General features: G+C 39.0%; 2 protein-coding genes across 2 annotated transcripts in view; one reads left to right on the forward strand and one right to left on the reverse strand.

Annotated features, from left to right (window-relative positions):
- Nucleotides 1–1,791, forward strand: part of sh3bp1 (SH3-domain binding protein 1) — a 13,024-nt gene extending 11,233 nt beyond the window's left edge. The window contains exon 18 of the mRNA XM_088323820.1: nucleotides 523–1,791. Coding sequence (XP_088179946.1) covers nucleotides 523–743 — 221 coding nt within the window. The 3' untranslated portion in view covers nucleotides 744–1,791. The remainder of the gene's footprint in view (nucleotides 1–522) is intronic.
- Nucleotides 1,725–18,648, reverse strand: cdc42ep1a (CDC42 effector protein (Rho GTPase binding) 1a). Its single transcript, XM_088323819.1, has 3 exons — nucleotides 18,553–18,648; nucleotides 10,106–10,939; nucleotides 1,725–4,124 (listed from the first exon to the last, which is right to left on the reverse strand). Exons 2-3 carry the CDS (start codon nucleotides 10,566–10,568, stop codon nucleotides 3,607–3,609), a joined length of 981 nt encoding a protein of 326 aa, XP_088179945.1. The 5' UTR covers nucleotides 10,569–10,939; nucleotides 18,553–18,648; the 3' UTR covers nucleotides 1,725–3,606.
- Nucleotides 18,649–22,426: the final 3,778 nt, after the last annotated feature.

Here is a 22,426-nt window from a genome sequence, read left to right on the forward strand (position 1 = left end):
GGACCCATAGCAGATAAATACAGGACAAAAAATGCAGTAATGTATTGCCGGTTCGCAAACTTTACAAAGTATCAAAGATTCTGCATTGAATAAAGACAATACGAGAGGTTATTTAGCCAATAGCAGACCAGCATTTTCTATGCCATCGATCAATAGCATACAGGCATCTTAAACACATAATTGTACAAACAAAAACACTATACGAACACTCCTATGATGGAAAAATTGTCGTAAAGAGGGACCAAAAAACCCGTCCTTCCATATTGCAGAGTAGAAACGTCCTGTATTCCAGTGGTATACTGTACTAGATTTGTATAACCACTCAATGCTTTCCTGATCTTTTTCTGGGAGCTGTAATGAAAAGAGTTAGAAATCTCATTTATGTTGTGAGGATAAATCTGAGAGAAGGTACAAGAGGATTTAATGAATGTTAATGCAAGATATAATCCAAAACGTTTTTGCAGGTGTACCAAATAATTTGTCAATAGGCCTTAACGTCTGTATACGTTCTGTCCTCTACAGCAAAGAGGAGCATCAGCATAAGAAAAGCCAACGAGGGTAAAGAAACGTTGACAACGGTCCGCTTTACCAAGACGAAGCAACAAGATCCACTGGTTTCCTCGCCTCGGCCTCCAGCGCTTAAAATGCCCCCGGTAAAAAAGGTCGGACTTAAAGCCCCCACTTGCCCGCCTCCGCTACCCCCCGTTTCGCAGTCCATCGAGGCTCCCTCTTTGGAGCAATAAAGTGAGATTTTCATTTTGAAGAATGTCCAGACCCGCTGTGCATTTTTACAATTATGGGACAAGAATGTTTTATTTTGCTACTTGGCGCTTCATAATTAGCGGCTGCTTGATAAATATTCCGCCATCCATTATCCTCCATCTCAGCGAGCGGGGGCCAGCAGAGCACATTTGTATCGGGGCCTGGTGGCTGTTTTTTTGCCGTTACAGTAGTTTTTAGAGGCTACTTCGCATATTGGGGCTACCTGGCCTCCAATAACCCTGATAACGAGGGATAGTAGTATTAATTCAATTGTATTATTTTATTTTTTACATAGACCTCTGAAGCTCTTGTTGGTGATAGGATCGAGTGGAGAGGTGTTGTAAAAGGATAGTGGGATGTTTAGACGTGCTCTAAGGGATGGGCAGGGCACCTGTATGACGCGGCAGGGGTAAACCAGTGAAAGCTCTCGGGCCCTGCTGTTGAACGGAAGAGTGTCGTGTCACCCTGACCCGAGTGACATGGCCGCTTTCTCGTGTCCCGTTTCATCAAGAGGGACAAAAGCATGAGCAACTTGGGTGCCGAGGTGCTTAACTTGGTTGGGTGTTTTGGACCATGGTCCAAAAATGTTGTGTATGTTTTTTGATACTTTTTCCCTTTTTTTTAATTTTCTTCGTTTTCGGGCATGTGCTTGTCTTGCTGTCGGTCACCCCTCTCGAGGGATATGACCAGGGTAGATATAGATTTATTACATATTGATTTCTTATTCTTAATATCTATATATTTTTATTTCATCTCACATTTTGTTTAAAAAAATATATACCATATATACTTAAGAACCAAAGTTTTTCTTGTGGAAAATCCAATACGGCCCAACCTCACCCAGACCTTAACTCTGCTATCCCTTTAGTAAATTGAGTTTGAGACCGCTCATCTAAAATAAACCCAACCAAGACTTGTTGTGGACTAGTTTGGTTTTTGATAGTTAACCAACAATAAAAAAATCCACGAATATTGTGTGTTTATTTAGAATCAATATAAGGATAATGATGGACTGCAAAATGTTGTAAAGGTGCTTATAAGTTCAGTACATGTTGGAAGCCAGTACATGGGAGCCAGCTGATTATTTTTTTTACATACATTTGTAGGCAATACCAATAAAAAATATATTCTTTCTCGTAAAAGCACAAAAAATGAACGCAGCAATGGATAGTACAGCTTATACTACAGCTGATAACACCAAATCTGGTGTTATTGGTCAATCCATATTTTGGTCCAAATAGAATTCTTCACATTTTTCCAACCTAGTTCCTTATGACCCAAAACACTGCCAAATTTGGCTAAATGGAGTTCATCATCCAACCCTAACATAGTTCCTTTGTGCGAAAATAATGCTTTTTTAAATCGCTTTAGCCTGAGAATGCAGTGAGGATGTTTTTTTTTAATTCAGTTATGAGAAGAGCAATTTTACCTTGATGATAAATATTGTTTTTTTTAACCTGAATGTATGCCTATTCTTATTTCAATCCATTCAAAAGCAAAAAATAATCCCACAAGTAATAAAAAACCCTTATAGTGCAATTTGAGTGTGTTTATGATTACTGAATCCAAATGAGAGGATCAAAAGCAATTTCCGATTATGATTTACAGCAGGGGTGAGCAAACCTTTGAGTTGTGGGCCACATTGGGTTGAAAATTTTGGAGAAAGGACCGGGAAGAAAATAAAAAACATGTATTTTATTTTTAATGCACTGATTCAGTCTAAAATCCGATACCTCGGCAAGGCAAAAGATAATGTGGGCCTATGCAATTTTTCTTTTATAGTTGCGGCCATTTCAAAAAGATATATTTCTCTTTTCTGGCATTTTTATTTTTGGTATTATTTGCACAGTCCTTTTAGGCAAAATTCAATAAAATGATCTAAAAATGTAGATAGCAACGAAGATAGATTTCATGTTTTTGTCCATACATATACAATTTAATCAAGTTGGTTTTGAAACAGCAGCACGGCTGCGCAGTGGTTAGCATGTGTGCGGCAAAGTTCTGAGGTCATGGGATCGAATCTTCCTGTGTGGAGTTGGCATGTTCTCCTTGTGCTTGCGTGGGTTTCCTCCGGGCACTCCGGTTTCCTCCCACATTCCAAAAACATGCATGCCTGGTGAATTGGCCGGTCCAAATTGTCCTTAGGTGTGAATGAGTGAGTGAGTTGGGTATCTCTGCGACTGGCTGGCAACCGGGTCAGAGTGTCCTTTGCCTGATGCCCAAAGATAGCTGAGATAGGCTCCAGCACTCCCGCGACCCTACTGAGGACAAGCGGTGCAGATCATGGATGGATAGATGGATGGGTTTTGAAACAATCAGAAACAAATCAACGTAATAAATTGAAATTCAAAATGTAATAGGTTAGGGCAGATTATTTTTTTCATGAATTGATAAATAAAAAATATACATGATAAAATAGCAAGTAAATAAAAATGTAGCCAGCTACTTGAATGTTGGCGGATCCAAATCAACACATTGTCATCAGTACTAGTTTTTTCATCATTTTGAACGTATAGGGTGTTTCAAAAAACGATTTGACTGTCACCCAAGATAAGCATCAGTTTGGCAGGAGCTGGAGTGATGAACGCTGTTTATCAGGTAGCGCACATATTGAACCATTGCGAAATCGGTCACATAATTCAGATTTGGAAGACTAAATCTTATGACCTTGGACATTGATACTTTGTGATTTCATTTGTCTTAATCATGTACTTTCTGTGATATTTTTATCTCAAAGGATATCGAATTTTTTGAAACACCGCCGTTAGGCAGGCCGGATGAAAATGCCTGACGGGGCCGCGGGCTATAGTTTGCCCACCCCTGAGTTACAGTCTCAAAAGAAATTCAGACTTTAATTTCGTCGTCGTCCTCATATGTGTCGCTATACGTCAGCTTCTTCATCCTATTATAACCGCCGTAATGGCGTGCAAGAACATCGGTCGCACTCTGGAATCGTTCGCTCTCCATCCTGGCTGGCTTGGGTAAGCTTCTCAGCCCGTCGGGTATTTGCCCGGATTTCCCGTCCGCCTCCCGTCTGTCTTCATCCAATTGCGCTCTCTTTGGGCACTCGTCGCCGGTGCAGTCGTCTCTCAGCAGGGAATCTACATGAGAGATCGCCGCCGAGTCCATCTCGTGGTTGGTAACTCCCCATGGTGACGTCCGACTGTCCCCTTCCAGTAAACCAAAGACTTCGCTCATGAGGGAGGGGCCCAGGTCGAAGTTGAAGGCGTCCAGGGAGGTCAGGGAGGCAAAGGAGCTGGAGAAGGCTGTGGGCTTTGGATCGGTGGCCACAACCGGGTCGGAGGGCTGCTGACGTTCCGAGCGGGACAGACGAGGGAGCGTGACGAAGCCCGACTCCAAACCTGAAGAGGTGAGGAGTTTCACACGATAAGTGCCAACGACAGATATTGATGTCTTTTTCCAAAAAGGAAGGCAGTGAATGTGTTGTTATATGTGCCATCAATTTTCTTTTTTACCAAATATTGCACATTTCCATTTATGCCAACCTTTTGGAATTAAAAGGCGGTAGATGTTGTTGAGAGTTAAGAGTTAAGTTTTCTCTGTGTTAACAATGCCCAACTGAATTAAGAGAGCCCTTATGCTTTATTTCCACTGCGCTTATACGCTTTTATCTCACTTTTATCAGAGCTGTTCAGGGAGGAACACGTTAGGTTTGAGGAATGGGGGATGTGGGGAATACTAGAGAGTGACGTCATGTTTGTCCATGTGATTTTTTGTTTTTGAAATTGTCAGTGTAGCATTAAACTCACGAAAGTACTAGGCTTTCGTCAAGTAGAGTCCAAACGCCAACCGAAACCCCAAGAAAGATGATTTTTATTTGAGTGCGTCTAAAAAACGCATGTACTTGTACCTGCATCTTGAATAGGGTACTTAAGGCTGCAATTATTACTTCAAGCCAGGAGATGGCAGCAGAGAGTAAAATAATTTCAAATCTTGCATCCTCCCCCCTTTTAAAGCTTTAAAACTGTTTTCAAGTTACTAAGATGTATTTTTTTTTTCATAAATACATTTGCAAGATTTTTATTTAATTCAAAAGTGCCGCTGACTGCTATTTATGTATATTTTCCATAAAAGAAGGCAGCGGATGTCTTAATTATTGGCATACACTAACATCATTGTTGCTAATGCTAGCTTGATAACTTGCCATTATTTTTTTTTGTTCCTTTCCTTAAATATTGTACATTTTAATCTGAATTCTTCAATAAATGTCACCCCATGCATGCTTATGCAACACACTGCCTCCAGAGGCTAAGGTGTGCCAGCCCAAAAAAATAGGGTATTTATTTTTATGGTAATTTTTAAAAGATTCCATTGCTTTATAAATCTGCTTTCATTTTTTGAAGATACTACACTGAATTGTTTAAAAAGAAATACTTTTTCAGGATTTTAATATACTGTAATTCAAAAGTGCTACAAGAAGTGCCAATGACTGGTCTTGACGTCTATTTTCCATAAAAAGATGGAGCAAATGTGGTAAAACGTGGCATGCTTGGTTGCTAATACTAGCTCGATAACTATCCATTTTACTTTTCAGTTAATATTGTGCATTTGAATCATATGCCTACATCACTCGATGCAGGTTTAGGCTCCACACTGCCCCTCAGAGGCCAAAGTGTGCATAGCAAGAACAACGGTTATGTTTTTTTTATCGTACTTTTTATCATTTTAGTGCCTTATATCTGTGTTTTTTTAAAGTTACTAAGCTTTCTTTTGAAATACATATTAGTTTTAATATACAGTAATTCAAAACGAACTGAAATATATTTGGTGATTTTCCAGCGGATATTCCAGCGGCGGACACAGAAATGTTTACGGCTTTTTCACTCTTTTAGGGCACTCAAAATTCGTCTAATAATAAACCAGCACCTTTTTCTATGTATTCATTTCACCAACAATAAATCAACTATTTCTGAGACATAAACATATTTATTTAATATACTAGAAATCGTATCTGTATGCATATAAATATTTTAGAGTAAATGCCACTGTGAATAGCTGACAAAGATATACAAACATGTAATCGTGTTTAGAATTATTTTCACTTTTTAAAAGATTTACAAAGCATGTGTAGTGTCAACAGGAGCCATTCATAAATAAACTTCTCGAGATTTTATAGCCTGCTCTGTCTGGACGTCTGCCTTTTATCAGCTGCTGATAATGGGCCAAAGATCTGTCAAAATCACTGAGTAGACCTGATAGCTGATTTAAATGGATGGCAGGTATTTGCAAAGTTTATGACAGCGTCCCTGTGTTAACTTGTTTAACCCCGGTTGTGTGTTTCACTCTGGAATTTATCGTTTTTTTCCTCGTCGTAATTATAGGAATCTGGGGTTTGGATTGTGTGCCAATCCATCGGAAAAGATAATATATTTATGAAAAGCAACTTTTAGATTCTTACTCGGTTTGTAAAAAAAGTAATCAGGCATGTTTAAATGCAGGCAAAAATCAGATTGGAAACGGAATATTGACAGTATTAAGTAACTTAAGTAACTTGCACAATTTATATGATTACATTTTTAATCTGATTGTATCCCGTTTGCAATGTTAGCTTTTTAATCTTTTGATGCAGGTACTACAATCATTTTCACCATGGTTAACAGGGACCAAAACCCCCAACGATATCCAAAAACACGAGGTAACCCCCCCACAACCACATTTTTAACATCTGCCCTGCTGGCCCCTGTTCGCTGCAATAGTCGACTAGGGATAATGGATCTCAGCCACATGGGTGCTGCTCACAAGGGGAAAAAAAAGCTACTTCGGATAACGAAGATTTGCTGTCTCGGCCCCTGCTCTCAGAAATAGTCGACTAGGGATAATGGATCAAAGTAAAAACGGTGCAGTTCATTTTCGGCGCGTCACAATGGCATGCCTCATCTGCCTGAATTGACAAAAAATGCACTCCCCTGTTCTAGCAATAATCAACCGGGGATAAAGGAACAGGGCCAACAGTGCACTTAATTTTAGCCTCCCAAACAAAAGTGCCTTCCCCTGCGCCCTGCTTGCGGCAATTTGGGTTTGGGGATAATGGATCTTGGCAGCACAGGTACAGTTCTGCTGTGTGAAGTACCGAGGGATTACAGTATACACATCCGATTGCTAGTGCTTACATTCAGTTTACCTTAAAAGGGATATTTTTATGCCCCAAAGCACTGTTGAACATGTAGTTCAGAGACGAATGATACACGCAAACTTCGGTTTACTCGCTAAAAAGGCGTCATGTGCAGTGGTTGATTTCTCTGATATATCTGTTTTATTTTCTCCCGCCACAGCAAAAATGCCATGGTTGTACCCATCCATATATAGTGAATGTCACAGTTTTATCCATCCATACATAGTGTAAGTCGATCCTGTATGTAAAGAGGTACACTAGAATTTAGCAGCTCACTGCTACAAATCTTAATGTGTTGAAATTTTGTGCTGACAACTCAAAAACAGTCATTGGAAATTCATTTGGAGTCATTTAATCGCCTAAATGGCCCGGCACAGCAGGCGATGTTGTTATTTTAATGTTTTAGCATTCGCAGCTAGCTTGACCCTCATCACAGTATCTATTTACACTATCTGACCCAGACAGTATTCACACATAGTAAAAATAACGAAAAAAAGTTACAACACGAGTCATTTCACATGGTTCTTAGCTAAATTGCCACGAACGGACGCCTGCTGCGTAGGTCATTAATGTCGGTGACAGCGCGGAGAATAGACCGCAAAACCAAAACAGCAGATGTTAAAATGTTCAACAGAGCAGAAGGAAATTTGGAACTATGTCTGAGAGTTTGTTGTCTTTCCTGTAACTTGAACCACTGTTAATGTTGAAATACAAAAGTTGAGGGAAAATACTGTAATGTTTGTGCTAATTCTGCTAGTCTATGTATTTTATATGATACCATTAAGCTAGCATGGTTGGGTTTTTTTTTTCATTTAAAATACACTGTTTACACAGCTAATGTTGAATACACAAGTTGTAGGAAACTATATTGCAATGGTTTGTCTAATTTTGTTAGCCTGTGTTTTATTTAATATGAAAGAGTGTGTTAGCATTAAGCTAGCAAGATTGGTGGAACCTTTTACCGTATAAAAATAATTATTTGATCAGCTTGACTTGCGTGTTAGTTTTACAGTAAGTAGTAGTGACAAAAAGAAGTTATCCCATTTAGCTTAGGATTTCATTCAGGGAATTGTAAGTGATATCCAAGTTCTAACTTATATAAATTGCTTAGTTTTCTCAAAATAGTATACATTATTTGCGCAGTTATACTTTGGCAATTGGCACAGAAAAAAATGAAGCAGATTTTTGGCATGAAAGAAAGCAACGATAGCTTTCTGCTCGATGTAGAATTAATTATTTTTTTTGCGTAGAAGAAGACAATGCTAGCTTTCCGATCAGAAGAAAATAAGTTTTCAGAATAGCACGAATTCAAAATAGAAGAAGTTGAAACTAGATTTGTCGTAAAAAGATTGCTGGCTTTACATCTTAAAAGACAAAAACTGATATTTTTTTTACATAGAAGAAAACAACGCTATCCTTCCACGCAAATGAGACACTAATTTTTCCCCACGGAAGTAGACAACGCTATTTTATTTGCAAAATGGAACAAGCTAGCTTAAGAATAGAAAATGAAGATTCTTGTTTTCTGTGAAAAGTAAACTTTTGGTACAATTATTTCTCAGGATTACTGTATATGTCATAGAAACAGCTAATCTATTGAAAAAAGAAACAAAAACAACAGTAACATAATATCTGCCCAAGACACAGCACAGGAAATGATGCCCCTATGTGCCGAGTGGTTAGGGGTTCCACCCAACCACCAACCTCGGACGCCTAGGATACAGCATTAATCGGTTATAAGGTGGGGACCCCAAAGTGAAATTGCTGTATAATGAGGAATAGAAAACTATGGTAATGAAACTGTTTCTAAATTTTCCACTTATAATATTTGTCGTGGCCACGGTTTTTATTGCCTCTTTATTTTTAACAACAGAGCTGATTTATTGGCAATGGCCATAATCCTTAGGGAGGGTAATGATGTGTGTCCCTTCTTTGCATTTCTTGATATTTGCAAACTTTGTTTTTATGCTAATCATGTTTTGGCTTCTGCCATTATCATCTCTACAAGTCTTGGGACCCATAGCTAATAAATACAGTTAAAAAAGTATTCATGGCGCAGACAAGATTCTGAACTGAACAAAGAGAGAGAAATGCATATTGAACCAAAAGCATATTTTCATGATGCTGTCAAGCAAAGCAATAGCAAACCAGCATCTTATACTAGTCGACCAATAGCAGACAGGCATCTTGGAGATGTTAATCTACAAATGAATGAACGAAACAAAGCTTCGAAGTTTTTGGGCAAATGAAACAGGTTGTTTTTGATGTCTCATAGTAGTGAAAATACTGTGAAGAAGGGTTGAAAACTATACCATAAAATGAAAACATAAGGCGGCGATCACCATATCGTGATATGATTACTGTATGGATGTGAGGCATGGACTATCTACAGCCGACATCTGAAGAGCCTGGAGACCTTCCATGTAAGATGTCTTCAGAAGATCCTTGGCAGCACATGGAGGGACAGAGTGCCGCACACAGAGGTGTTGGAGAGGGCAGGCAGCTGCAGCATGGAGTCCATTATGGCTCAACGCCAACTCAGGTGGCTGGGGCATGTTGTTCGAATGCCCAGCCACAGACTGCCACGCCGTATCCTCTATGGTCAGTTACATCTAGACAAACGCAGTGCTGGTGGGCAGAAGAAGCGGTTCAAAGACCAAATGAAGAACATCCTGAAGAGATGTCGGATAAACCCCTCCTCACTGGAGGAACTTGCTTCCTACCGAGACCTCTGGCGCTCCCACTGCTCACAGGGAGTGGATTACATGGAGGAACAGCGCATGCAACACCGTGCAGCAAAGCGTGCAAAGAGACATGCTCGCCAGGCCACCCCTGCTCCCCCCAGCACCCCCTTCACATGCTCTGTCTGTAACCGCATCTGTGGATCCAGGATCGGACTGTTCGAACATAAGCAGACTCACAAGTCAAGTCAAGTCAAGTCAAATAAATAGAAGAAGATGGTCATCATCAAATCGATGGACAACCCCAAGCAACCAGGGATCCACAGTAAAATTTACAAAACCTCACTGCTTTTCTGTTTTTTTAGAAGCTTTAACTAATAAATAAAGTATAAATTGCGTATAAATTTCCTTTTTTAAAGATATTTTATATCATTTTATGTGCATCCTTAATATGCTCAGAGGAATACTTGGAAGAGTGTTTGTAAAATAACAAAAATCAATGGTTGACAAGAGATTTGAGTTTCCTTACCATAAGAACTTTTTCTTTCCCCTGGTGTGCTTTGACAACTGGGAAAAAGCACCTTAGTGATGGGGCTCCCATTATATATGTCCATGTCCAGCCTCGGAAGGGAGACGGCGTTCTTGATAATGGGAGAAACTGCCGGAGGAGGCAGCGACACATCCTTTGACCCTTCTCTGATCCTGTTGTCCGAGCCCCTCCTAATTTGTCGCAGTGTCCTGGAGAAAAACGCCCCTAACTTGTTGTCCGGCGAAGGAGCCATGTCCGTTTCCCCGTTGGCTGAGCCGCCGTGGTTGCTGAGGAACGAGGTGTCCCCGAACACCTCGCCTCCGCGACCCACATGCATGGTGTGGCGGAAGTCGCCCATCAGAGGGCTAATCATATCCGCCGTCAGGTCGGCTTTGCAACGCCGTTTGCTGTGAGAGTGCGTCACTAGGCCTTTCAACCCGGAAAGTTTTTCTTGAAGATTCATATTTTACCAAGCTCAAAAATGATTCAGAAACCTGAAACTGTGTGGAAAGTCAAACGTCAGTTACCCCAAATCCTGAAAACATGTAATCTAGACTAAATAGCCTGCGGTATCAGATACTTGAGCGGAATATTGTCTATGTTTATCTTGCTTAAGCCAAAATCTTTCCCACTCTTGGCCGTTCATCGTAATGCAGGAGCTGGCAGAAACAAACTAAATTGCAGAGAACACAGTTTTGTTCCTGGCAGATGCTGAGTCGGTTGGACCGCAGTCGAGTCCCTGGTTTCCCTCGTTTCGGTTCTGTCGACATCAGATCAGAAAATAGGTCCGGGTCCAGCTGTGAATGCTTCTGTGGTCGCGACGCTGAAGAGTGTCTACGGAAAGTAAAAACAAAGAAAGAAGGTCTATCTTTGAAATTGAGCCGGGAGGTAGGAGTTTGTGTCAATTGAGAAGATTCAGGGAGACCATGACACTTCCTTATACACAGCAGTCGAAACAAAGCACAGAAAGCATGTGCATCAAAATTGACGGGATCTGGCATACCAATTCCGCAACCTGGTGGTAGTGGCAGCTTTTTATATTGACAGTACCAGACACGAACAGTTGTTGGGTAAGGTATGGGTCTCTTTTCTTGTTTTGGACTTTTTGTTAGTTGTTATAAACCACTTCTATATTTTTGTTTGTTACTTTGTTCCAGTTTTTTATTATATTAAACATTGTCTATATTTAGCATACCTGTGTTTTTTGAAGACAAAAATCAGAACTCGAGCACCTGGACACAGCCAAACGTGTGGCAGAGTGAGATGAACAGACATGTTGGCTACAGCCCTAACGGGTAGTTAATAAAAGTGAATAAAAGGCACCCCACACATGTGAGGGGGGTTGGGGGTGAGTAACAAGAAACCCAGAATACATTCCTGGCAAAGTTTAGGATGTTCATATTTGATCAACGACAACAAGGGCGTAAGTTTCGTCTTGGCTTTGGTAAGTGCTTTTTTATAATGATCATATAATATTGGTGGGGACAAAACAATGATAGCTGGATATTGGTGGGGAAAAGTGCCCTCCATCCATGCCAAAGCCATGCACTTGGACGATCAAGCAGGAGAAACATCAAGAAAACAATTAGCTTTTACTTCTGGCACAGTCCTTAAATACTGGGTACTTGATTAGAGTAAGGTGCAGGTAATGAGGAACAGGTGTGGAGTCCTCCAGTCTGACTGTTGGTTTGCTGGATGCTAACAGGTTATTCCTGAATATTTTGAAAACCCTGACAAGCTCCTCTGGTTCCCTTAAAAAAATCTGAACTGGACCTCCTACACACACAGAAGCCTTTCCGGCTTCATTAATGACCAGCTTCGGTTAGTGCCAGGTTTGCAGCGTTCCTTCTAATTTGCTACTGACCGCAGTCACCAAAGCCCTTCCTCTCCGACTGAATTTCAAGAGGGGCATCTGGAAACCAGGAGGGAGGAAACACTCTGCATACCAGTACCATATTGAGCCCCACCGAAGGAAAAAAAACCCGACACGTGTTGAAGCTGGGATGGCAAGGACCCTGCAGGGAACTGCTGGACGTTCCCATGAACTGAACTGAACTGTTCATTGGCGGACTCTGGAAGCGATAACACACCAGATTACGCAACCGCACAGTGTCATTAGTTTACTGTGAGGCCGATTTTACGGAGAACCTTGATGTATCATTTTCCTGTAATTGATTTGGAGACTTTTGACCGGCGCTTGCTTACAGTTTTAGACTCCCTCCTAGCCAAATACCGCTGTTCTCATTTGTAGTTGTTTATGTGTTTGTGGGTCACGTAAACACACTTTTGGGTGTCCAAATAAATAGCCAGTTAAGCACCAGAAGGCTGTGAAAAGGCTGCGATAATCTTTGTGACGGTCTCCCAGGTTGAATGGGGGCTTGGACATACCCTTGATAATCCTTTAAAACTTAATCCGGTAACTATGTTCACTGGCAGATGTCTGAAAATTCTGGCTACCGTCCAAGGAAACTGAAAAGACAAAGAGTTGGCTAATCCACTTTAGGCTCACGGACGACCTCTGTTTTATATTTTTCTCTGAAAATAGTTTTGAGACAATAACTAATGTCTCAAAGAACATATTTCACTCTTTGAATTCTGTAAAACGGCATCAATAATGCAATGACAAGCTAAACCAGTGTAGAAACAAAATGGCAGCCAGTCACCCATCCAGACGATGACTTGGCATAACATGTCACATTTTTGCATTAACACTTTTATCGAAAACCTTTGTTAAATTTTTCTTCTATTAGATATAATAAAATGCCAAACAAATGGCAAACTAAACCAGTGGCAAAACAGAATGGCCGCCAGTCATCACGCTAGATGATGAGTAAGCAGAATTTGTGTACCTTTTTTAGTTACATCATTATCAACAATGTCTGGTACATATTTTTAAAAACGGGTGAGAAAGGGATAGAGACAGCAACTGATCTCTCAAAGAACAAATTTTGCTCTTTAAATATTGTAAAACGGCATCAATACACAATGACAAGCTAAACCAGTGGCAAAACAAAATGGCCACCAGTGATCTATCCAGACAATGACAAAGCAGACTTGTTCACCTTTTTATGTCAGTTATTGGCGACCTTTGTTATTGTTTTTCTCTGAAAATAGTTTCTTGACAGCAACCAACCTCTCAATAACAATCTTTAAATATTGTAAAAGGCTATCGATAACGCAATGACTAGATTAAACCAAATGCCCCTCCAGTCATTGCTCTGACAATGCCCAAGCAGAAATCTTTGCCTTTTTATATACACACCATTTTTCACAACTTTATTTTTTTATTTTTTACCTTTTTTTCTTATTTTGCTCTATCAATATTGTAAAACACAATCAATGATGAGCAGTTTCAAAACAAAATGGCCACCATCCACTGTTCCAAACAATGATTTCTTTACCTTTTAAAGGCCGTAGTTAACACCCTTTGGTGCACTGGTATAGCAACAATACCGGTAGCTAGCTAGCTTAGCATGCTTCTGTTATTATGTTTTAGCCAAAAATTTATAATGAAATCTAGAAGTGAATACTTTTATACGTTTGTATTTAGCATTTCTAATTGTTAAATTATATTGTTCCTATTCTCTCTAGCGGACGTGTTTTAAAAATTAGCCATTTTGCTTGGCCAATTAAAACTGTTGCTAACCAAATTAGAATCAAGAACAAGGATGTCTAGGTTTAGCGTACCAAATACAGTAAACACACGAATTGATTTTAATAGCTTCTTCCTGTTTGTCCCGTACCGCAAAATCCTCAACTTCGCTGTAGGTCTAGATCGGTGGACTTTGTTAGCCGCTACACTAATGCCCTCCCGGCTTTAAACCTGCTGACCAGGTGAACAAACATACAAGATAAGGACAACATTTTTCAAAATGACGCTTTGGCTTTGTACTACGTTTCTCTTTCCAAGCATCTAAGCCAGACTTAATCTAACAACAATACCTCCTCCTTACTAGAGAAAATATGTTCAACTCTGACAAATATCTGCTCTTGCTTGAGCTTTCCGTTGCTTGTTGTATCTTCTTGTTTCGGTGAGGTACAAAAAAAATGTTTTTTTCTTTTCAAGATTAATATTGCTAGCTTAACTGTGAAGTTACCCAGCTTTAGCTATCCTGATATAACAATTTAGTGTTCATTTCTTGTTAGCACTTTCTTTAAGTCTTAAAATATTGTCAATATTGTTTAGTTTTGAATTATGATTGAGCGCCAATGATAACAAAAAAGTGTCACATGTTTTGGCATTACTTTGTTGCTCTTTAGTAGCTGCTACAAGTTAAATTGACTTTGGCACTCACTCAGAATTGTTTGTTAGTGAATTAAAAAAAATTATGATAATCCCAAGTATACCTCAGTGAATCAAGCTTTTCAACAAAGTGTGTCTTATTTTGTGGAAAACATTCAAATTTTATTGCATTAAAGTATTGTATATTCACTCCGAAAAGGCAGTGGCAGTGGTACTTCGTGTGTTTGAAAAAATATTTTATTCTGGCTGGTACAAAGATATAAAATCATAAAGGACTTAAAAAAGATTGTTAGATCGTCTCTGGGCTATATTCTATATAGGTTCAGCAGTCCCTTGCCTGGATTTAACGCTTTGATAGCTAGCTTCAGTTTAGCCGCTAGCGTCACTTAAGTAGCTAGTCAAATCTTGTTGTTAACAATGTTCACTACAGTGTTATCAACAACAATGGAGATAATTGTATTTATCTATTCCCATGCTAATTCTTTTGGAAGCTAATGCTAATGTCCCAAACGTTAGCTACCAGTTCTAACGTTGTAGATGCGACTATTAGATGCTGACGCTAATGTCTTTCTATTATTGCTTAATGGCTAATACATAAAATTTGCTTTTTTTTGCATTAAAACCTGTTCAGAAAATGAATATATTTATTTAAGTGTTGTTGTTGTTGTTTTTTTTGTTTTTTTTAGTAAAACATGAACGGAAAATGCTAATTACCGCTAGTTATAAAACATCTTAGGGTTTAAAATTGGGCTTGAACTAACATAGAAATGTACATTTTTGCCACTTCTACCAGGTATATTACTGTTTGTTGTTTACAATAATAACAATATAATCACTTTTGCTTAAATAATACAAGAGGGACTGAAAAATAACAGTGGAAGTGTAACTCACAGCCATTTGGCAAACATCACAAAAATGGCCACGGCGACAAAACAAACGAAACACCCAGATTCAAACTTTACACCTCGGCACCCGACCCTTTGCTCATTACGTCAATGACACTTGGAGGTCACGAAAGGTCTTGCTCAAGGGAATGTCACATTTTTGCCACAAGAAAAAGAAAATGGGGGACTGGGTGCTGAATATGAGGCCAGGTAAAGAGAAATGAGTTACAGGAGCAGGAAATGTAAGATTTGGATGATGCCCGTTTGTGACAAATCTATTTTATAGACATCATTTGTGGAACTTTCATAGATTTTTCACATTTTCTTTAAGCAAAACATGTGTGTGACTGTGTGTGGCATTTTACCCCCTATTTCTGCCTTCTGCTCCCTAATTAAAACACCTAAAGGCCATCAAATGGGAAGGCCGACATATTCGTTTCCTTGAGGTTTTGGTCATAATTGACGCTTACAAAGTAAGATGATTAAAAAAGGGGGTGGGCCACATGCAGCCCGTTGGGCTTTTTAATCACGCCTGTTGAACAAAAAGTAAGAAAATATGAATTGAACTGTGTAGCCTCGATCAGACAACCCCAGTCGACTATTGCTGAGAGCAGTCGCTGACAGAGCAAATGTATGTTGTTTTCGTGCTAGCTCTTTTTTCTGTTATTTCTTCCTAAAATGGCCTGCAGAGGGCATTTTTCATCAAGCTTGGCAGCTTTTTTGCATTTCTGTCCACCACAAAGTGAACTGTACTTATGCAGCCGGGATCCATTATCCCTAATTCCATATAGCTGTCAGTGAGGGCCAGCAGAGCTCATTTTTGTGAGGCCCGGCGGTTCTTTTTTTGCCATTCAGTCCGCCAAAAAGTGAACAGCACTCGTGAGGCCGGGATCCATTATCCCCGGTTTACCATTGCTAAGAGCTAGGGCTATCGGAGTGTATTTCTGTAAGGCCTGGTGATACAACGTCAAATTATTTGTTTAGGTTAGGCAAACACTATTCTGCTATTTCTTAATGTTGTATAATGATAAAAAGTATGGTTTTATATACACTTATATCATATATGTCCGCATAAAGTTTGTATGTAAAAATGTTGGGGAGCTACTTTGCAGATTTTCTAGGTTCTGATCACCCTTTACTGTGATTAACAAGGAATCACTGTAATTAAACAATGAAAAATTGTGTTGTTTTGGTGCCATTCTTGCCCCTAGTGTCCCTTTGTGGACCCCTTCTCCATGAAAATATATTTTTATAACACATTGTTTACTGGATTGTGTAAATTCAAATCATGTTAATGCTATCTTCTAAATGTTATTGAATTATTATTCTTTGAATTCATTTTTTTCCTGTATTTGCATTTTTTAATCGTATTCCATGCTTCAAGATAACGCGCTTTTAAATGCATGTTAAATGTATTGCTTTAAAAAAGGGGGCATTATATATTACGTTGCTTTCATTCTGAGTGTTTCAAAACCAACATAAATATATCCATCCATCTATCCATCCATTATCTGCACCGCTTATCCTCAGTAGGGTCGCGGGGGTGCTGGAGCACATCACATTATCGACAGGCAGTTGGCAGGGGACCCCCTGAACTGGTTGCCAGCCAGTCGCAGGGCACACAGGGACAGACAATTCGCTTGCTCATTCACACCTAGGGACAATTTGGGCCGGCCAATTAACCTGGAATGCATGTTTTTGGAATGTGGGAGGAAACCGGAGTGTCCGGAGGAAACCCACGCAAGCACGGGGAGAACTTGCAAACTCCACACAGGAAGGTTCGATCTCATGACCTCAGAACTGTGCGCTAACCACTGCGCCGCCTTGCTTCCCATATAAATATATATTAGATACATGTAATCTATTTTCCTCATGCATTAGAGATATCAGATCAAAACTCTGTATCGACAAATTAAAAAAAAAAAATCTAATTAAAAATATGTTTTCTTTTATATAAGTAATTGTGATGTGTATGATTGATCTTGCTCATGGCTGAGTGCATGTATAAAAATATCAAAATGTCAGCAAGCGAGGTTAGGTTTCACGCCAGAAATCAGAGTAGACTCTTTTACTACTTTCGATTCCACTGGAGCGGTCATGGCAAACGTACTGGACGTTAACATTTTCTCACCTCTAAATCATTTTGGACTTTGCCAGAAACTCAACAACAGTCAGCGAAAAAGGAAAGCTTTGCTGCTAGTAACATTGTCTTAATAAGAAAGAAGAAAAAAAATCAACCAATGATACCTGATTTTTCAAACGATTTTGTATGAAAAGGTCTTACTTCTTGGAAGATGTAATGGTTTTTGGGTGAGCTTCCTTTGTAGTACATTTTCACCTACTTACAATGTGCACCAAAACGTGCCTGAGGAATGTTAATAAGCAACTATTCACACCTATAACAATTTACAGTCTTCAGTGAAGCCAGGATAAATGTTTTCTTTTGTGGGAGGAACCGTTATTCGAGATTTAAACTTAGGCCGGATGCAAACTTCTATACTGAAAAAATGGTAAAATGGAGAGGGTTAAAAAAAGAGAAAAATATTCAGACGTCCAAAATCTTATGTAATGTTGCTCATTATTCAAAATACTTTTTTTTGGACTCTCCATTACACGAGTGCAAAATTCACTGTTAAAACATCAAGAAAAAAAATGTATTCCAAAAATATACAACGAAATAATAAAAAAGCGTTTTTTAACTATATAAACTATAAAATGTCCTTCGGGAAAATTTTAAAAATAACATAGTTTATCAAAATAAGAAAATGAATATTTTATTTTACATTTAAGTTTTAGTTTTATCTTGATTCGTCTTCAATGGTTGCAGCACCACACTGCAAAAAAACAGCTGAATGTTTTAGATACAACTATTTTCAAAATAAAAGTAGAAAATGGGAAAATTGCGACAGTGCCAACATATCAGATAAACCTTTGAGAAAAATACTAAAAAATTATAAATTATTTTCAAAAATGCAGTCGAATAAAGAAAAACAGCCACACTGCAGTAATCCTAAGTGTAAAAAGGATATATATATATATATATATATATATATATATATATATATATATATATATATATATTAGCCAGGATGAAAAAAATCCAAATAGAGGTTTGGGGAGAAAAGGAAAATAATTCAAAAAATATATGCAGTAAAAAAAGATACTTTGAATGACATTATCTGCCAATACAACATTATTTCTCTGTCCATGTATTATAATGAACTACCAATAAATTACAGTGTGGTAAAACCAAAATTCATTCAAAACACCACATAAAACACATTTTATTCCACATTGCACATTAGAAATTACCCACTCACCTAGAAGTTGGAGAAACACACAGAAAAAAATACTTCATTGATGTTCCTGGCAGGAAAGAATAAAAGTTAGTGTGAATTCTTCAGCAGGAGAGTCACAACTGTGGTCTGTGCTGAGGGGAGTGTGGAAGACGGGGGAGGAGGCGGAGTCCCCCATATTGCATGCTGCATACGTATAAATAACTGGGACTTTTACTCTACATAGATGGTTGAAAGTCTTTTTTAAGCATAGTGAGATAAAGATAGACAATTCTATGGACCCCCTGGATAAGGTACCCCCGCCTTATGATTTCTTCACTTAACGGTGTGGAATAAGAGTTTTTTTCTTTTCAGACCCTCTCTATGTCTTTTTCCTCACAATCTGACATCAACAACGATTATTTGCCGTCCCCAAAAATGTAAAAAATCAAAACTGTACGGTGTTCGTGCGTATGACGAGTTAGGTCGCCTGTCCACTATGAGTTGACTCTCTATAAAATGCTGGTCTGCTGTTGGTTTGCATTACAGGATCATGAACATAGAGAAGCTACCTCCTTCAATGCATTTCTTGTCAAAATCTCATGAGCTTTGTGAAGATTTTCAAGGTTTTTTTTTCCCCCCGTTTGTTTTTTCCCACCCAAGATAGTGGAAATGAGTTTAGATACAACCACTGTATTGTGCCGGCAGTCTTGTAGGTTACCTTAGATGTGAAAAATGCTTGAAAAGCCGATTCAGCATTCCCCCCCCCAAAGAAATTCCACTCTTCCAGGATAGAACGACACTGGATATCAACACCATTTAGGGATTTTAGTCTTCTTATGGACTCGGTCTTACTTTTTGGTTTTCCATTATCATGTGCCAATGACCCTGCCAAAAAGGGAATTGCCACCAAAAATGGTTTTGCATCTCAATGTGGGTGATACTCTAATTGTGTACAAGCACTCTGTTTTTGTACTGTGTTAATTCACTACACGTTCAAAGTTTGCTGCGGTGCTTAAGGGAGAAGCCAAAACATTAAAACCATGGAAATTAACCCAAATGAAGGTTAAAAATCTGTTTAATCTCCAATCCGCCATAGTTTTTCAAAATGGTTGACCCCCATTCTAAATGCTTATACTTTGGAAACTACTTCAGGGATCTTAATCAAACTAAAAAAGTTTTATGTTGAAGGTCATAAGTTTTATTGGTCACCAAGAAAAGTAGAAATATCCATTTGTTTCATGACAGATTTTCATAAATGTTCAATACGAGCACCCCTGTGACTAAGTCATTTAATGTTAGCTGGAAGATGAAGATGTCATGATGACTCATTACACTCACCTGTGCCCGCTCGTTTGGCGCCAGCTGCTGCTGGTTACCTGATTGGTTTCCCGTCCTATTCAAGCTCAGTCCTTTCACTCGCCTGTTGTCAGTCCGTCAGCAAACCTCTGTTTTCACAAGGCAAGCATTTTTGACTCAGACTCCCGTCGGTCCCGCTTTTCACCTGTTTTCCTCCCGTCCGTTTCTGATTCCCTGGTTGTCTCCTGCTACGACCCGTTTTTTGACCCCGACCACGTTTGATCTCCCGTGCCGGCTAACGACCTGTTTTTCCGTCTACTATGCTACGACCTCCCGCTTCGGAAGACCCACTTCCGCGTTCGGAACACGTTCCGATTCCGTGAGTGGCTTGCTTCCCGCGTCCAGTGAGCACCGGATCGCGGAAGCTGCCTTTCCTCTATATCTCAATAAAACTAACGTTACGCATATGGGTTCTACCTCCGTTCTGGTCGTGACAGATGAGAGAAGGCACGCTGCATGGTCTTTGGTGACTTAGTCCCAGCATACTGTCACACACAAAATGCCTTTTGTTTTGGACTGAATGGCAATTATTATCCTGAAAATAATAGAAATGCCGAAACACACAAAAACTTGGAACGTTTCTACACAAGCTGTAAAAATTTGAGGTCATTCTAACGGAAATTACTAAAACTGTTGGCGTACTAAACGACCAAAGACATTTTGGAAGATCCTGTAGTACTCCATACTAGTTTGTTATTTAAATATTTTATTTGGTTGGGTATGCATTAGCTAATTACAGTATAGATATTTATCCCCCACCATACAGCAATATCACATTGCAATCCCCACCGAAGAACGGTTTCATGTCGTATCACAAGGCCTACGTTTCAAGGATTTATACATTTAAATTCACGGACAAAACGTTAAGATAAAGTGCAGCACAAAGCCAAGATAAGATTATCAACGAGAGAATAAGAAACGTCTCTGAGTTGATCAAAAGGCCCATTTTGACAATCGCCACGAGAGAAGATGAGCAATCATAAATGCGCTAGACTGTATCAATTGAGTAATGGCTGACTGTCAGGCAAAGGAGGGAGTGGGACATGATAAAATTCTCTCAGAGGGAATCCCATTATTCATACTGATCTTTGAAAAATAGATAAATAAAAAAGCTGAATGTAAGACTTGGATATCTTGCAGATAGTTTGAGGTGAGTGGTTCAACTGGGTGAGAGGTTATCTTCTTCACGTGTTTCTCTGTGCCCTTTATCTTTGTTTTTCTACATCAATAGAATAGAATAGAATATTGTCATTGTTCACAAGATCAGTCATTCCACTCCAGGATAAACATGTAATAGATGACGAAAACATAATAATAATATCAAAAAACTGTAGAAAGGCAAAATCTATTAGTTTAGAAGGCCAGTGTGTAATCTTGAGTACCCCCTAGTGGTACAAGAAAACTTGCACTCAGTAAAAGAATTATGTGAATAATAACAACTGTAATACCAATGTTAATTGTTTTAAATATTCATAGGTTGAGAAATGTTTTTCTCTTACATAGTGGAATCCGTACCTAGTATTTGACACCATGTTTGTCTGGCACATTGCTGCTACGCTGTGCTCATTTGGCACTGATTCTCTTTTGCATTACGCAATACAGTGCTATTGAGTGGTCGAATATTACACAATGTACCTTTAAATGATTATACACATGTGGTTGAACCTGTACGGCATTTTAATTTTCAGATTTAGGCATGAAAAATATATCAAAATTGACTCATTTTTATCCATTTTAGGAGCGGCCATTTTGTCGCTTGTGTTCGGTCAAAAGTTACATCAGAGTTCACAACTCCGGCGAAACTCAAAAATTAGGTGAGCAGTCAACTTTCCTTTTTCTATTTACAGTCGCCATGTGGAAAATGGGGTTAAGAAAGAAAAAAATTATATAAATTGCACTGAAGTATGTATAAGTCGCACCCCCGGCCAAACTATGAACAAAAACTGCAATTTATAGTAAAGAAAATACAGTAAAGATTATTTTAAAGAAATGAGTATCCTATCTTCCTGACCTACTTAAATATACTTCAGAAAAAAAATAATAAAGTGCTCGCGTCAGCTACACGGAGCTGACCTGTCCAACAGGAAAGCGAAACCTTATCAACAGGAAGACCAAGGTCCACGCCCCGTCCTCCTCGGACTTCAGTTGTTCAAGCACAGAAGTAGGCCGGCATAAAGAAAGTTTGAATACATAAATTCCAACAAAAATAATATTATATCATCATGCTAGCACCTCTGCATCAAACAAATAAATAACATTTAATTTACGCAATAAGCCGCACATTTTTTTCAACTTCTTCCCCAAGGCCATCACCACCCTAAACAAGCGCACGAATCTTGCAAGGTTTTGGGTTTTCTCTTTTTTTGCTGCCGCTAAATCAAATGTTGAAAAAATCTACAAATGCATGAAACTGTGAAAATGTATACCTTGTGAGTGACTTATTTGTTTTTTTTGTGTTTCTGCTAAATGTTATTGCACTTCTTTTCATTGCACTATTCTTTCTTATTTACTAATATTGCACTATTATTCCAACTTAGACCAGTCTCTAAGCACTATGTTT

The sequence above is a fragment of the Urocampus carinirostris genome, chromosome 19 (assembly GCF_059441175.1).
Source record: "Urocampus carinirostris isolate Australia breed hairy pipefish chromosome 19, RoL_Ucar_1.0, whole genome shotgun sequence".
Lineage (NCBI taxonomy): Eukaryota > Metazoa > Chordata > Actinopteri > Syngnathiformes > Syngnathidae > Urocampus > Urocampus carinirostris.

What these genes read in the sequence shown, in the direction of transcription:
- cdc42ep1a (XM_088323819.1), bottom strand. Translation starts at nt 10,568, where the DNA reads ATGAATCTTCAAGAAAAACTTTCCGGGTTGAAAGGCCTAGTGACGCAC. An exon ending in GGAAAGAAAAAGTTCTTATG is followed by an intron (nt 4,125 to 10,105) that starts GTAAGGAAACTC and finishes TCACCTCTTCAG; the next exon opens with GTTTGGAGTCGGGCTTCGTC.